Genomic DNA, 16,285 nt, shown 5'->3' with positions numbered 1-16,285 from the left:
TGAAGACCTATAGCTCACAGCTCTTCAGTACAAACAGACAGGTCAGTAAACGTCTTACAGAAACAAAGGCCAGGAGGAAGACGTGGATTGAAGCTGTGGAAACACCTGGTCCCACCTGCCTAATCACACCTGCAGGAAGGTTTAATGGAACAGTTCAACATTTTCATCATTTAAATCAGAAAGTTAAAACCAAGTCCCTTTACTTATATTTTTATCTTAAATCCATTCATTTGGTTTTAATCCCTCAAACTGTGCAGGTAATTCCTGAACATACCTCAGAACAGTACAACTTTTATGTTAGAAATCAAAGTATAGCAACAGGCGTTGGATTAATTTGTAGACTGTATTATTGAAACCCTGCAGGTAAGTAGAGAATTTGCATTTGTAAAATTAAAGTCTATGTTACTCTTCACCTTTGCACATAAAGAACAAACTTCTTTATTGCATTGACACCAACATTAGTGTTGGTTCTGTTTTTTTTTTGTTGTGTTTACTTTCTGTAGTTTTTTTTTAATCCTCTGAGCTTCTGTTCATCCCCTGATGTTTGCTGTTGAGGAGAATGGCCATACCTTCGGCCTCACACAAAGTCCAGTTTCTTCACCTCCAGAATTTAAAAAAAAATTATTTTAGTCTCTGTAAAAAAGCGACCACTTTAAAGAGTTGGAGGAGGAAATGGTCTAAAAATCAACATTTGTACACATTAAAAAGTCAAAGTAGCAGCAACAAGGTCAACTGTTATAATGAAGCAGAAACTGAATTATTAAGTTATTAATAAATGAATATATAAAAATCTGCAAAGAAAATACTTCTGGATTCTTTGAGGACATTTATTTTTTAAGTATAACTCTTTGCATTATTTTCTATTTAACTTATTGTCAACACTTCCCATGAAAAGATGTTTTTAAAAAACTCTGTTCAATTTGGTATAAAAAAAAGCAAAAAACAAAAACAACAACAAAAGCTTTGTAAATCTGGTTAGTTCCTACTCCTCATGAAACATTATCCACGTAAGTTCAATATTTAAATTTAAGATGAATTAGAGATTAGAATAAATTTTTTTAATAGCTAAAATAATGGACAACAATAAATTCAGGGATTTTCAGTCAGAATATTAACACAGATAAAAGACTTTCAGGATTACAAACCCTTAAAAAATTTCATAAAAAGCATTTAACCTTGCAGATAATCGAAAATAATATGTTAAATTTCCCTGGAAAACAGCAAACCATAATTGCTGTGTTTGATAGTTTTAGATCTTTCATTTGTCAGTTGATCTGAAAAAACTAAATGCTTTAATTAGCACTTTTGGGTTTGTTGTTCAGTGTTCAGGGACTCAATGGTTTGATCTAGAGCAGGGGTCAGCAACCCGCAGCTCCAGAGCTGCATGTGGCTCTTTCATTCCTCTGCTGTGGCTCTCTGTGACTTTACACAGAGTGAAAATAAAGATTGAGTATTTAATTTAAATGTTTTTTTATTTTAGTTCGTTTGTTTTTAATGTAATTTTAAATTTAAAAAAGATTATGGTGATCTTGTAACATTAAAATAAAACGTTTTTAATTTTTTGTCACTCAAAATATGCGTCACAACTGCCAATGCGCGACACCCGGCGGCAACATTTTCAGGTTGACAGCTGACTGCACACTCCAGTGCACGTGATAAAGTGATGACAGAGCACAGAAGCACGTGGCATTTTTGGTTTGCTGCAGGTGGATAATTTAAGTTTGGATTTTTATTTCAGAAACACGAGGAGGACTCAAATAGACACTGAGTATTTTATTTGAAAGTTAGCATCAACCAAGCGTCTTTTGTTCCGACTTCAAAATGTTTTTGTTACATACAGAAATAAAATTTTGTGATCTCTGTAGCAGTTCATTGATTTCATAAACGCAACCCTATAGTTTATTAAGCAAAGCGTACAGCCAAAAAAGATATATGCAAAAACTCTTTTGACATTTTAGATGTCAAAAGAGTTTTGTGGCTCCGAGTGTTTTCTCTTCTTGTGGGAGACGGTCCAAATGGCTCTTTGAGTATTTAAGGTTGCTGACCCCTGATCTAGAGCTGAGACAAATTAATTATTAATGGACGAACTTAAATGTTCTCGGTTTAAGGAGTTTAATAAAAATTACTTTTACAGGAGTTTATTGTTTAAGGTGCAAATTTACAGATTTACTATTGTTTATAATGGATATATTAATGATACTAAAATCAGATTTGAAGCGTCAGTAACAAAGAAAACGAGGACGATGTTTTCTGTCCTGTCAGGTTCTCTGTGGCATTTAAAAAAAAACGTAATTAATTTAATTCTCAGCTGATTAAAATGGCCGCCATCTACAGAGAACATCACCTCCTCTGATTGGTCAGTCTGCTGTGGAGGGGCCGGACTTTGGACAGGACTTTGTGAGGCGGGTCTGTCATGGTCATCACGCACTTTGTATTGGGAGGCAGGGGTGTTGCTGGGGCAACTGTGGGTAAAAAGGTGGACGGGACTCCTTTTGTCGTCATTGTCATCGCTGTTGTCGCCACTGTTGTCGCAGCTGTTGTCGTCATGGTAGCTGGAGGTGGGTTGTTTGTCATCGTAGCAACAGGTTTGGCCAGGCTGGTCTGGATCTCGGCCCTCCTGGCCAGAGCCTTCCTCAGCTTCTCTCTCATCTGTTCGATCTGGTCTTGTAGCTCCTGCAGCTCATTGGGCTTGGGTGGGGCCACTACAGTGGGGGGCGAGGCTGCAGCTTCAAGAGGAGGGGCTACAGTTGCAGGAGGATTAGCAGAGGTATTGGGTCGAGCAGAGGAAGAGGATGAGGAGGGGAGGGAGAGCACTAGGCTGGCAAACGAAGGCGCAGGCCCCCCGTTCTCAAACAGTCTGCTGTTCAGCCCCACCCTCGGCTCAGCAGGCACCTCCGTGCCACCTTTAGCCCTGCCTCCCTTGGTGTCGGAGGCAGCGATGCGAGCGAGCAAACGGCGGGTGTTGAGGGTCTCCAGGTTGAAGTGAACTCGTCTGAAGTCCCGGGTGTCCTTCGTGGTAGCACTGGTGGCGGCAGTGTCCTTACTGGTCTCGTTGTTCCACTTGGCCGAGGCTCCAGGTGCCAGCGGGGCAGGAGGGCAAGGGGGGGGTTGAGACTTCTGCAGGTTGCAGCTGCGGAAGCAGAGAAACAATAAGGTCTGTCAACAGTTTGTTCGTTAGCTCAGACACACTGACAAAATTCAAAGAGACTCCTGTGATCAAATGGAATCTGATGCAGTTACAGACCTTTTTTCTTTCTCGGCTTGTTGCCTCTTCACGTCTTCATACGTCATGTTCAGAGCTCGATGGATTTTCTGTTAAAGTCACAGTCAGTCAGTTTGTTGAAACCACTGAAGAACCCGACTGAAGAAAACTCTGCACCTCTTTAGAACCATTCAGAACCTCTTTGTTCAGCACATCAACACCAGACTGAAGATTTAACTTTCCTGAATGGGGTCAGGTGTTGTCCTCAGACAGGAGAATGAACCAAATCAGTGCAACTTGTGTTTATGTGACAATATAAATCTGTACTTATCACACAAACACACTCCTGACTCTCACCTGTGAGGTGTGTAGCCAGTACTTGAGGTTCTGTCGGCGGCGGATGTGCGGCAAGACAAGTTGGTAGAATCCGTGTTCACCTGCCAGCGTCAGCAAAGCTCCGCCCACTCCAAAACACAACAGCACAAAGAGTCCTGAAAAGTGACTGATCCCCATCTGAAGAGTCTGAATGAGACAGAAGAAAAAGAAAAGTAACTGAATCAGAAACATTCAGGTTCCAGGGAAACTCAGCAGGAGCCGTAGAACGAAGAAACGTTTTTCTGTTACAGACTCGCACAGCCGGAGTCACAGGCTGAAAACCACCACAGAGACACTTCCACTACCTTATCAATGAGTTTGTAAAATTGCTGATCATAGATAAATCGCAGCACTGACTTGCTTCTGCTGAGCTCACTTTCCCTCCCAGAATACACCTGGAGTCCCAGTCCAGGAGCTACACACCTGAACACTCAACAGCCGAACCAAAGACAGGTGGACCTGGATTTAGATTTAAAACCAAGCCCAGTTGCTGCTTTGCTTCAGCTCCTCTTGAATGACCATGACTCATTTTAGAACTGGTGGTAGTACGACTACACGTCATGATGGACAGTTTATATACACAGGGACTGATTCTATCTTTTTATTTTAGCACAGATTTCTCAAACCAGCATTTCATCTCATTTTGTTTTTCAAGAAACAGAAAATTCTGGTTGAATAACAAAATGATAACAAGAAATAAAAAGCACACCCACACATGTTAAACTTCTGCTGACTGCTGGACACGTATGGTTTCAGTTACATATGAATATAGCTAATATAATTTGTGCAGACTGACCTCAGTGACGGCAAACACCCTGTTCCCACAGGGAATCACTTTGTACCACTTGTCATGCAGCAGGTCCATGTATCCATCAGATTTATATCTGCTGATGAACTCGGAGATGTTCGACGTCAGAGGAGAGTTCTGAGGCAGGCCGATACCGTAACCTGGAATCAGTAATCAGTGATCAATAACCAACAGGCTGATAGCATAACCTGAGTCCTGTACTATGAAGCAGGATCTGTGGTTAACCAGATAACTTCACGCTTAACTCAGGGTTCTCAGGGTCACATCACCATGGTAACTAATGCTGCAGGTTAACTTCAGAGGATCAGATCAAAACCTGCCTAACTAGCCCAAACTACTGAACAGTCAGATCACAGGAAACATGGAGTCATCGTTCCTACAGGATCCTGACAGGGACAAAAGAGTTTCCAATAAAGAAACTGAATAATAAAGAGCATCAGGTCTGTCTGTAGGTGAGTGGATGGTTTTTCATGTGTTCACTCTGGTTTCCAAACAGAGGGAGAGTTTCTCACTGAATAACTCCATCAGAAAGAATCCAGCTTTACCTGAACACAGATTCTTTAATGGGACACAATTCCTGACAGACTCTGATTCCTTCACTACAGCTCAGAGTAACAGGAGGAGACTTCACCTGGTTTTACCTGCTTCACCTGTTCAGTCATTTGCTCCTGATTCAGTGAGAAACTTCAGAATAATTCTTCTTCTTATTGACAGTAAATCCTGTCTGACTTTATCAGCTGTCTGTTATTTCCACCGTTTCTTTTCTGTTCTGGTCATGTGATCACGTTGTTTCCACCTCACCTGGTTGAATCTCACCTGTGAATGAACTGTACCTGAGTTTACCTGCAGGTGTCACCATTTCTTCTCACATCATATTCAGCTTTATTCATGTTTCCTGTAATTAACGCTCAGCCTGTCACATGACCGAGCTCAGAGCAGGTAAACCCAGAGAGAACTGAACCAGGTGAGAACCTGCTTCATGATCCAGGTGATCCAGGACCAGGCTCAGTGAAACCAGGTAACTCAGTGAAATCCTAGATATGTTGAACCAATAAAAAACAGTAAATAATGCAAATAACAAGTAGTTGTAGGATTATTATGACAGCAGGGGAACATGGGGCCCAGGCTGGATTCAAACCCAGGCTGCTGCAGCGAGGACTCAGCCTTCATGTATGGGCTTTACCAGGTGAATGGCGAACTACCAGGAGTGAAACAGCAAACTGACAGTTCAGTCTGAAGAAAGTTTGTAGGTAAAAGGGAAACAAGAAAGAATCTGAACATAAAACAAGAAATCACACATTCAACAGATGAATTAAAAAACAGAAAATTCAGATTTTACAGGATAACAAAGACACGAAGGTCTAATCAAAGAAAAAACAGAGATTAGAATACGGAGAAAACTCTTATCAGATACTTCTCGATCACTTAGTGTAACGGTCTAACATTTAGTTTACAGTGACAAAATCAGATGTGCTAAGCTAGGCTAGGCTAACAGTCCTCAGTCCACTAATGTTTGACCTGCGACTAATTTCAAAAATGCTTTTCTATGCAGACAATACACAAATCAGAGGAAAATGAACATCTGATTTCCAGGAGTCTGATCTGATCATCACAAAAAGGTAATAAAACATTCTTCAGTCTAATGCATGAGTCATGATGTGAGCAGGTTTTTCCTCGCCACTGTCACCAAGTGCTGCTCACGGGGGAAACATTGTGTCTGTCAGTAAAATCATAAGGAGTTCGGTCTGAACCTGTGATCACGCCCGTTAGATAAATAAATAAAACAGACTCCACTATAATGGATGAATGAATGAAGGATGGATGGATGATGAACTGATGGTTCATGTTACACTGCAGAGTCTGTGCAGGAGGAAACAGCTCAGTGTGAATCTTTAAACTGTTCATCCACAGGGAGGCTGCTCCTCTCCTCTGATTGGTCGACATGCGGTCAATGATGAAACTTCATGAAACACGTTCAATTAAAAAAGAAGAAGAAGAACAACAACCCAGAAACACACTCAAATACGTGTTTTTCCACACTCGCGAGGACGCTGATGGACATGATGTGTCCCCTAAGCCCACCTCAAGCTGATCTAGAACCTGATTCTAACCCGACCTCTGAACCCAGGTCTGACCCCTGAACCTAGGCCTAAGCCCTCACACGTACATTTGAAGGTTTTACCCACACAGACCATTACCTTCGATGGCGAACGGTTTCCCAACAGTCGCCAGTTTACAGTCGGCGTCGATGGAAACTTCGTAGTCCAGCAGAGCTTTGTCCATGATGAACGCATCAAGCTGAGGAGGATCTGTCCTTCAACACAGAGAGACACGGTTACTACAGACTTAGACTTGTTTTTACTTATATTTTAACGACATTCCGTGACCTCGGCTCACGGCGGAGATGATACATACATTTTCTAAAGTACAAATATTCACAGAATATAAAATGTTATGACTTTTGAAAAAAAGTGCAAAAAGGATAAAGTGACAGTAAAAGTAAAATAAAGGAATAAAGTTTTCAGCAACCAGCAACAGTCAACCACTGACAGCAACTACTGCCCTTCAACATGGAGCAACATGGTCCCTATAAAACCTCCTGATCGGCTGAGTGCTCAAAAGTGGAAAAACTAAAAGTGTTGCTGACCCTGAGTTTCTGTCTGTGTTAGCAGAGAGGATTATGGGTAATGAAGTCCAGACTGAAAACTCACAGAGACTCATCATCATGTTCAGATAGTAACAAACATGATGATTCTTCCTCTGGATTCTGTGTTTTATCCTGTGTCTGTGTCCATTCAGTCCAACTGTCCCAGTAACAGCAGCTGAATCAGCTGTGATCAGCTCCTGGATGAACCGACTCCTGTCACTGATCACTGTGACACTGAAGACACTTCTGCAGTTCTGCAGACTGTTTTCAGAGATAAGTGAAGTCACACTGAGTCAGATCCACACGTGTTTCAAGATAACACTCAAAAAACGACATGAAAGCATAAAAACAAAGCAGTGAACATTAAACAGTGACATCGTGTCAGGCAGACCCGTGACCCTGACTCTAGAACCACCAGGTGGCGTTGGTCCCCTTACTTGAGGGTGGCGACTCCTTCGGGTGTTGTCGGTTCGTTGAAGCGTCTCATGTACTCGTGCATCTCTGGAAAACTCTTCTTCATGTAATCCTCGGCACTGCTCTCCCTCACTGTCCCAAAACGAAAGCCCCGGGACGGGTGGTGCAGCTGCAGGAGAAGAAGGAGAAGAAGAAGATGAGAGAAGAAGAATCAATGTTTACAGTGTTTAAAGTTACAATAACACAAGAAACACAAGACCCTAACCCTGAACATGGGTTTGGTCCATTTATTTTTTCTGTGCTGTGAATTTGTTTTATTTTCTTTCTCTAAAAGTTTGTCTGGTTGTGATGTCGTCCTCTGACATATGAACTTTGTTTCTGTGATGTGAGCGTGAACATCATGGTTTCATCTCACTGAGGTTTGACTGATGAACAGAGCTGCGCTCACAGTCTATGCACGTTAAATACAAAGCTAATCACACACAGATGGATGTCCGGTTAAACCCTCAGCTCCCAGCAGCCCCGGCTGTTTAAACACTCACAGGCGTGTTTCACGCTTCAATCGGCTGCTGAATTAAAAGCATAATGAGAGCGAGGCAGGCGATTCACAACGACTTTAACCTGCAGCTACTTTGTGACAGGAAACAGAAAGTTAACGAATAAAGTTTTCAGTTTGTAAACATTTTAAAACGATGACCAGGAAAAGCTGTGATGCCAAGTTCTTATCCCAGGGCCACCGTTACTCCGGTGGAATCACTGCCCACTTTATTAGGGACACCTGTTCAACTGCTCATTGACACAAGAATCTAATCAGCCAATCACAAGGCAGCTACGGAGGAATAAAATAATATTTTATTGTTCCTAAACTGTGACGGACCCAGATCTGAAAATGGTCAAAGCATCTCTATATTCAAGATCCTCTTCATACCCACTGCTAAGTATAAGATCTTTGTTGTCACTGTCGGCCATCCAGGTGTCACAGCCTGCCTCCACAGAGGACGGCTCCCCTTCACTCCTGTACCCTCCTGCTTTTTGTTTCCGTTTGATGTTTTATGATGTTTCCTTTTTGATCACTGCCCATTTACAAACTCAGTCACTGTTCTTGGTCAGCTCACCAGCTAAGCTCCTCCCTGTGTCAGTCAGTTTGTCAGTTTGCTTCAGTAAACTCACACCACCACCGCAAACCTTTGGGTTGGATTTCAACACATTTTCTCAGCCATCAGAATGAAGTAGAAATTTGATTTAAGAGACTTTGAACGTGGCCTGGTTGTTGGTGACGAGCTGGTCTGACTCTTTCACAAACTGCTGACATCCTGGGATTTTCCCGTACAACTATCGTAAAGTTTCCAGAGACAACATCCAGTGAGCAGCAGTTCTCTGGGTGAAAATGTGTCAGAGGTCAGATCACTCTGAGAAGGTTCCCAGCACCTTGTTGAATCTATGCCACAAGTACTGTATTTAAGTTCCAACCTGGCACTAACAAGGTGTACCTAATAAAGTGGCTGGGGAGTGTATTTCTACCTGTCTAGAAACTTCCATTGGTTTCGGTGGTGGGAGAACAGAATCATGAAATAAAAGAAATATAAAAACCATTTTACTCTCTCACCTTGGCATCATGGATCCCTGTGACCTCCTCGAAGGTCTTCTCTCCCACCATAACGGCGGCGAGGTTGGCCGTGTAACTGGACAGCACCAGCAGGCAGAAGATGGCCCAAAGATTCATCAGAAACCGACCTGTCCAGCACTTTGGTGTCTTGGAGGACACGGTGCGTCCAAACAGGATTGCATAGCACAGGTTCAGAGCCGATGAGTACGAGAACACCCTCATCCTGTTGCGTCCGTGAGGCGTCATACCGAATGGACTCTTCCATTCGTACAGCGTGAGGAAGAGCGCCGTGATGTGCAGTGCCAGGAAGATGCCCACCCACATCGACCAGTGCAGGGGCCACATGAAGGCTCCGATAGGGGCCGCCGTGTCCTTACTGCGCACCAGGATCCCCAGGCTGGTGGAGAAGAAAGGCGAAGTGAAGTCGATCACCCGACTCCGAGCTGAGTTGATACTGAAGGAGGTGACGGCCATGTCCGCCAGTCCGTTCAGAAGATCCCCCACAAGCCCGGTCCACCGGCCCCCCTTCCACGCACCATATTTCCCATCTCCAACAATGTAAAGGTCAAACTCGAAGCCCAGGTCCTCTGCCAACTTTTCCAGCAGGTCGATGCAGTACCCGTAGCAACACTTGCTGTACTGTGCAGGCAGGAAGCTGCCGTTCCCACCTGCCACCTCCCTGAAGTACCTCTCCAGAGTCTCTGAGCTGTTGGTCCCGGCATCCAAGCAGAACTGACCTGCCGGGCAGCTACCCTCGTCATCCACGTCCCGCGTGAACACGAAGGGATGTTCCACCAGAGTCACCACCCGCACCCGACTCCCCAACACTGGCATCCCAGCCCTCCAGCGACCCCTGGTCCTCCCGCCCACCCCCTCTGTCCTGTGCCTAGGTTTGGGTCCCTGCCAGACTCCCTGGTCTTCCACCTGCAGCTGACCCCCCTCCCAGCTGCCCACCGTCACCCAGGTGGGTTGACCCAGAGCGTCGCGCCGCAGGCTCCAGATGTGGAACCGCTGCAAGGTGAGGACCTGAGACTGGTCCTGGTGGACTCGGACCAGACCCGTCAGACCAGAGAAAGACGTGTTGGCCAGAAACCTCCAGGAGAAATAAAAATAAAAGACATGTAACACACAGACCTGGTGAAAAGAGAGTTTTTCTTGCCACTGTCGCCTTAAGTGCTTGCACTGGGGTCAGGCTCTGGATCTCTGTAAAGCGCTTTGAGACAATTTGGATTGTGGAAGGAGCTATATAAATAAAATTTAATTGAATTGGTGGAGGTGGGGCCTCTGCATGGAGGTGTCACTTCACTGGTTGAATGAATCATGGGATTTTATCTGATCTTGGTGGGTTTGAGATTTTGAGGTTCAACGTTTTCACGTCATACAGAACTGACAAACAGCAAAGTTCTATTTTACTTGTTCTCTAAAATAATAAAAGTCTAAATTAATAAAATCAAAATTCAATCACGTTTACCTTCAGCACCTTAGAACCTTCAATCTCACAACAACAATGGTTTCCAAAGACCAATCAGAGCATAGCAGTGTAAAGACACCTGATCAGAATGTCCTCTGTCCCCAGACAGAGACTGTGAAGAGGCAGATTCTGACCAAGACCAGGATCAGAGACAACAAAGTGGAAACCAACAAGGAAGACACAACAAACCAGAGCAACACAATGTGTGGTCAGTGCTCCACAGGTGAGACAGAGACAGAGACAGAAACAGAAACAGAAACAGAGACAGAGAGAGAGAGAGAGAGAGAGAGAGAGAGAGACAGAGAGATTTTTTATTTCTACAAAAATAACTGAGCAAACGTTTCGGTGTGATTGAATCTGCAGATGAACGCTGATCAGAAATCTGCTCGTTTCTATTAGAATGAACAAATAAAAGTTATTATTATTAAAGTTAATAAAAAGTTATTTAAATCAGCGACAGTGTTGGAGGTGAAAATCTGATCCTCTGCTCATGTTTTTCTTTTTTTAATTACAAATAATTAATTTTTTTATTTCAATTACAAATAAAAAGTGAGGGAACGACAGTTTGTGACTGAAGAGATCTGAGGCTTAGAAAGGAAAACGACAGATGTGATATTATTAACCTTATTAAATTGTTGTCAGGATGTCGCCAGATTAAATCTGCTTTATAAACTTCATCAGGTTTTCTGTTCTCTTCAGTTCTCATTCTCTGAGTTTGACGTTCAGGTGGAAGCTGTCGGGTCCGTGTGGTAAAAACATGAGGCTGCAGTAGCCAATCCGCTCAGCTTCACATAAAGACTGAAAACAGAGGAAACAGCTCCTTTGGCCCAGACTCCAGATCCACACACCGCTGTCTGTAAAGGTCAATTATTAACACGGTATCTCTTTTTTTTAATCTGTCCAAAGTATAAACATAACTGGTTTTAAAAAATGACTCGATCAGTGTGGAACGTAACCACCGTGACCCATCAACCAGTGTGTTATTTTATTCTTAGAGAACCTTTTAAAGGTGTGAGACGGACATGGGACGTATATGGACGACAATCTGATGCTGAGGAAACTGTCAGCAGAGTCCCACAATGATTTAGGGTCTGTTTACTCCAATAATTTATATGAAAAGTTATTTTGGCTTCATATCACGATGAGGACACAGTAAAGTCAGTCTCATGTGAAGAAGACCAGGACCAGGCTCAGAGGACGTGCTCGGCCACACGGCTAAAACAGAATTCATTTCATTTCAGCTCGTCTCTCTCACGCCCGCGTCTTCACTAACGTTACTTGCATCAGTAACACATCTTAAACCTGTTTGCTTAATGTGGCCCCAGGTTTTGAGGTGAGGACCAAAGACCCTGGTTCACTTCATATCATTTGGATGAAAATCTAGTTTTAAGACCTGAAAATGTTTATGTTAACAGGTTTGTGCTGTGGGTTCTCATGAGGTTAATCCAGATGCGATGCTAACCGTAAACCACGACGTCCACAGTTTGAGTCCGGCTGTTATACATCGTTCTCTGTCTTCTCTAATTTCCTGTCCTTTCTCTACTGTCTGCTGTTTAACATGCACATGTACATTAACAGTGTGAGTTACCTGGACAGGTACTGTCCTGACGACGGCACCTCGTGTTTGTTGGGTTTGTCGTAGCAGTTCACTATGTTCTGTATCAGGGCTAGGTCTGGTCTCACCATGGTGGCTGCGGCAACGGCCCTGCTGATGAGCTGTAAGGCGTCTCTGATGTAATAATCGAGCGGTTTCCTGTCCACCTGTCCGTAAGCCAGAAGGCCAAGCGGCAGCCCTATGGCGTGCAGGGCGTCAGGGTTGAGCGGCTGGCCCAGCACCCAGTGCACCGTTGGTAAGGTGAGACCCAGGTCGTGGGCGCTGCGCAGCACCGCTGCCACGCACTGGGGGTCGGTCCCAAACAGCAGCACTGATGCCGACGGCCCGTTCTGTTTGAAGTGTCGTGACAGAAAGTCGTGGATCTGTGTATCGTCATGGGCGGACCGCGTCAGGTTCAGAAGGGCCCGTAGGTGCCAGGTGGCCCCACCATCCCATGATGCACCGCTCTGACCCTCCAGGAGCCGCAGGAGACCTCGAGCTTCCTCCCAGCCCCGACACAGAACCATGGTACCCTCCCTCCAACCGGACCTCTGCAGAACCTTCAGCAACAGATCAGACAGACCGGACTCCAGAATCCCTGTCATCATCTGCAGGTGGAACCGGTTCTACACAGAAACAGATGTTAGAGTCAGGAGGAGAACAAGGAGGAGAACGTAGAACATGTCAGAGAGGATCAGAGGTCAGAACAACAATACAAGATAAATCACAGTCAGTTACTCAGGAGAACGTTAAAGGCCTCAGCACTGGTTTTTCCCACTTTGTGTGAAGGTTGTTTGTCAGATCGTGGTTCCTGACGACTCAGCTCCAAGACTATGGGACAAGTGTGATGTTAGCAGCAGTGGACGAAGAATTTCAATGAATTAAAAACATCAATTTATTCAGATTCAAACCACAACTTTTAATAAACTGTAAACCTGACGACCACGTGAACAACCCGAAACCAGCTGAACTCGACTGAGAAACGGAAAGGTACTAAACGTTTCCACCTTTAATAACAGAAGAAATCAATTTATCAATTTATCAATCTGACAAAGATGCCACGTCTCAGAGCTCAGAGAGTTTTACTGACAAACTCTGGATGTGAAGAGAAACTGGGAGATTTAATGTTTTTATGTAATCGAATCTATTATTTATGAAGAATAACAATGAACAGTCACAGTAACAGTGGACGGTTTGGGATTTTTTGTCCTGGACAAGATCAACTGATTTCAGGTCATTTCAGCTCAGACTTCCTTCTATTTCAGGAGCTTTTTATTTCTCTCACAAAAAATCTGCAAAGAAAACTCATAATTAAAAACATCTTGTACATTTATTCATTTAATTTTGCTCTAATTAGTTCAGTTTAATAACTTGATTATTTTACGAGAAAAATCTCAGTATTTTCCTTTTTTCCATCGTTCATCTTTGAGAGCTGACTGTTTTTTTTTTTTCATTAAACTTTGTATTTTGCTGATTTTGAATATTGGAAATAAGCAGGTAAGTTTCCTCATGAAGCTGAAAACAGGACAGTTTGGAGACGTGTGGATTTATTGCAGGTCATGTCTTTGTGTGAAACCTCAGAGCAGATTCCTTCAGTCTGAATAAATTTTAGATTTGATTTGAGCGTTTAGATTCTGTTTCATCACAGTTTCATCATCTCAGCCATTTCTCATCCTTCGTCTCCGTTTCCACCACACTCGTCCTCTGTGACTCGTCATCAGGCTGAGTCTTCCTCAGGTCTGCACTCAGCAGGGTTTGACCTCTGAAGGTCACATGATGTTTCACATTAAACTCTGCCTGGAAATGAACTGTCTCCATCACCGAAACTCCAGCTGACACAGAGCTAACAGGCTTCAGCACTGTCTAGCCTCCTCCTCCTCCTCCGCCTCCTCCTCCCTAACCCTCACCCTGATCAGAGGAAAAAACCTGTTTCAGTCTCATCTGATTGGAGGAGAAGTGATGACATCATTCACACGTGTCAGTTCAGCAGTGACAGTGCTCTGATGGGAGGGTTTTATTCCACCATCGCGTCATTGTGTCATCTGACTTTATACAACGTCACTTCCTGTGCCTCGCTCACTTTACTGTGCCACATTTCCTCCATTTCTTTCCATTATTTTATTTCATGGTAAATGACCATTGGCCCACTGGGACCAGTGGGTCACTGGGATGCTGGATACTCAGAATGTTCTGCCATGACCTTTGAACCAGGCACCATCCTCAGAGTTGGTGACATCTTGTTTTTCCTGTTCAGCGTTAATCACCTGCAGCTGCCCATCAACACCTGGAGAGAGAGAGAGAGAGAGAGAGAGACTCCAGATCAAAGAGATGCTCTCTCTCTCTCTCTCTCTCTCTCTGTTGTCATGGCGATGCAGGACACGTCCTCCGTTGCCATGATGAAACTCTGACAGGTGAATCTTTAAGGATTTAAAGTGTCAAACATGAGAGAATAGAAACGTCTGTTTGAGGATAAACGAGGAGCGAGAGGACGTCAGAGTCCTGCTGCCTGATGGGATGTCTGACTTTCTTCACCTCCGCTCCGGTCGCTCAGCTCACTCTACTTTTACTTTATCTCACTTTACTTATGTTGCTTTACACTGTGTCACTAAACTGAGGCTGAGGAGTAAAAACCAACACCTGTTCTGTGTGACCTGTTTCAGCACTGCGGACAGCTCCACACCTGACGCCTGATCGCCTGATGCCTGATCGCCTGACGCCTGATCGCCTGACGCCTTATCGCCTGATCGCCTGACGCCTGATGCCTGATCGCCTGACGCCTGATGCCTGACGCCTGACGCCTGACGCCTGACGCCTGACGCCTGATAGTCTGACCGCCTGATCGCCTGATCGCCTGACGCCTGATCGCCTGACGTCTGATCGCCTGACGCTTGACGCCTGATAGTCTGACCGCCTGACGCCTGATGTCTGATCGCCTGACGCCTGTGTTTACATAAAGATTAAACAGAGATTTTAGTCTGGGAGGGGCCTTCTGTCCCTGCAGGCTGCAGTGCATGCTGGAACGTTCCTGACATCAGACACGCACCGACTGGCGCTCTCTATGAACAAATAAAGGAAGAGGAGGTGGGGGATGAAGACCTGCAATGTCGCCGCTGACGCCTGAAACACCTCGCCGTGTGCTCAGTCCTCGTGTTCGCTGCCTCGTTTCTGCCGACTGAAGCAGGAAATGTTTCCCGAGGAAAAGAGAAAAAAACAGTTCTCATTACTGAACCCACTTTTCCTGCTTCTCATTTCTCTACACAGCCAACTACAACCAGTCCAAACCCTCAGGGCCTGTCTGTCCCAGGGCAGTCTGGGTAATGTAGGAAAGTACTGACTGAAGCAGAAATGAACTGCATCCACCAACAGTAGTAATCCTCCATCCTCCATCCTCCATCCTCTATCCTCTATCCTGCCACAGAGTCAGAGCTTGATGACCTCACAAATCCACCACCAACGCCAATTGCCATGTGATGTTTCGCCAAAATAAACATGGACAATACCAATAGCTCGTTTGGGTGAGATCCTGGTTGGAGGGACATGTGGGACTGAAGAGCTGAGGCTGAAGAGCTGAGGCGACCGGACGAACCTTGTGATCCTGCTTGTCACGACACCAGCTTCCTGTCAGTAACTCTGAGGAGAAAGAATCGTTTCCTCCTCCATCACGTAGGAAAACATGTTTAATGTGAGCAGAGTTTATTCAGAGTTGTGAGCGAGCTGCAGTAATAATGTGGCCGAGCCGCCGGCTGCTCTCTCTTTAAATATTAACGACCAGTTTGTCCTGATGTAATGTGCATTCATTCCTCTGAGCCAGCAAACACAGCACTGCCCATTACAACCAGTCACACACACAACCAGCACACAGACACACAAACTCACCACAAAGACACAAAACCACAGCAAAGAGACGCAAAACCAACATGAAGAAACTGAGCGTACCACGTTCACGTCTGTTTCCCTGAAGACACGATAAATGGACAACGAGCTGTTTGATGATCAGACGTTTGACGTTTGTCTGAATCAGTTTTTCAAGCTTTGAGATAAAAGTTAATTATTATGCAACAGGATTGTATAACGAGATTATAGATGCAGTCTCTTTATGCTGCTAACAAAAAAGTTTTATGAGCGAATTAATAAATAATCGTAGTTTCTGTGGTTTAATGTGGAGAAT

The 16,285-nt window shown here is 44.4% G+C and overlaps 1 protein-coding gene across 1 annotated transcript in view; it reads right to left on the bottom strand.

Annotated features, from left to right (window-relative positions):
- Window positions 1-1,720: 1,720 nt before the first annotated feature.
- Window positions 1,721-16,285, bottom strand: part of grin3bb (glutamate receptor, ionotropic, N-methyl-D-aspartate 3Bb) — a 26,585-nt gene continuing 12,020 nt past the window's right edge. The window contains exons 2-9 of the mRNA XM_041040413.1: window positions 12,112-12,743; window positions 9,053-10,145; window positions 7,470-7,615; window positions 6,584-6,699; window positions 4,374-4,525; window positions 3,560-3,724; window positions 3,245-3,312; window positions 1,721-3,130 (exon numbers count right to left, since the gene is read on the bottom strand). Coding sequence (XP_040896347.1) covers window positions 2,341-3,130; window positions 3,245-3,312; window positions 3,560-3,724; window positions 4,374-4,525; window positions 6,584-6,699; window positions 7,470-7,615; window positions 9,053-10,145; window positions 12,112-12,743 — 3,162 coding nt within the window. The 3' untranslated portion in view covers window positions 1,721-2,340. The remainder of the gene's footprint in view (window positions 3,131-3,244; window positions 3,313-3,559; window positions 3,725-4,373; window positions 4,526-6,583; window positions 6,700-7,469; window positions 7,616-9,052; window positions 10,146-12,111; window positions 12,744-16,285) is intronic.

The sequence above is a fragment of the Toxotes jaculatrix genome, chromosome 6 (assembly GCF_017976425.1).
Source record: "Toxotes jaculatrix isolate fToxJac2 chromosome 6, fToxJac2.pri, whole genome shotgun sequence".
Taxonomy (NCBI): Eukaryota; Metazoa; Chordata; class Actinopteri; family Toxotidae; genus Toxotes; species Toxotes jaculatrix.
The sequence above is the reverse complement of the archived record's forward strand: the minus strand, read 5'-3'. Positions and strand labels throughout refer to the sequence as shown.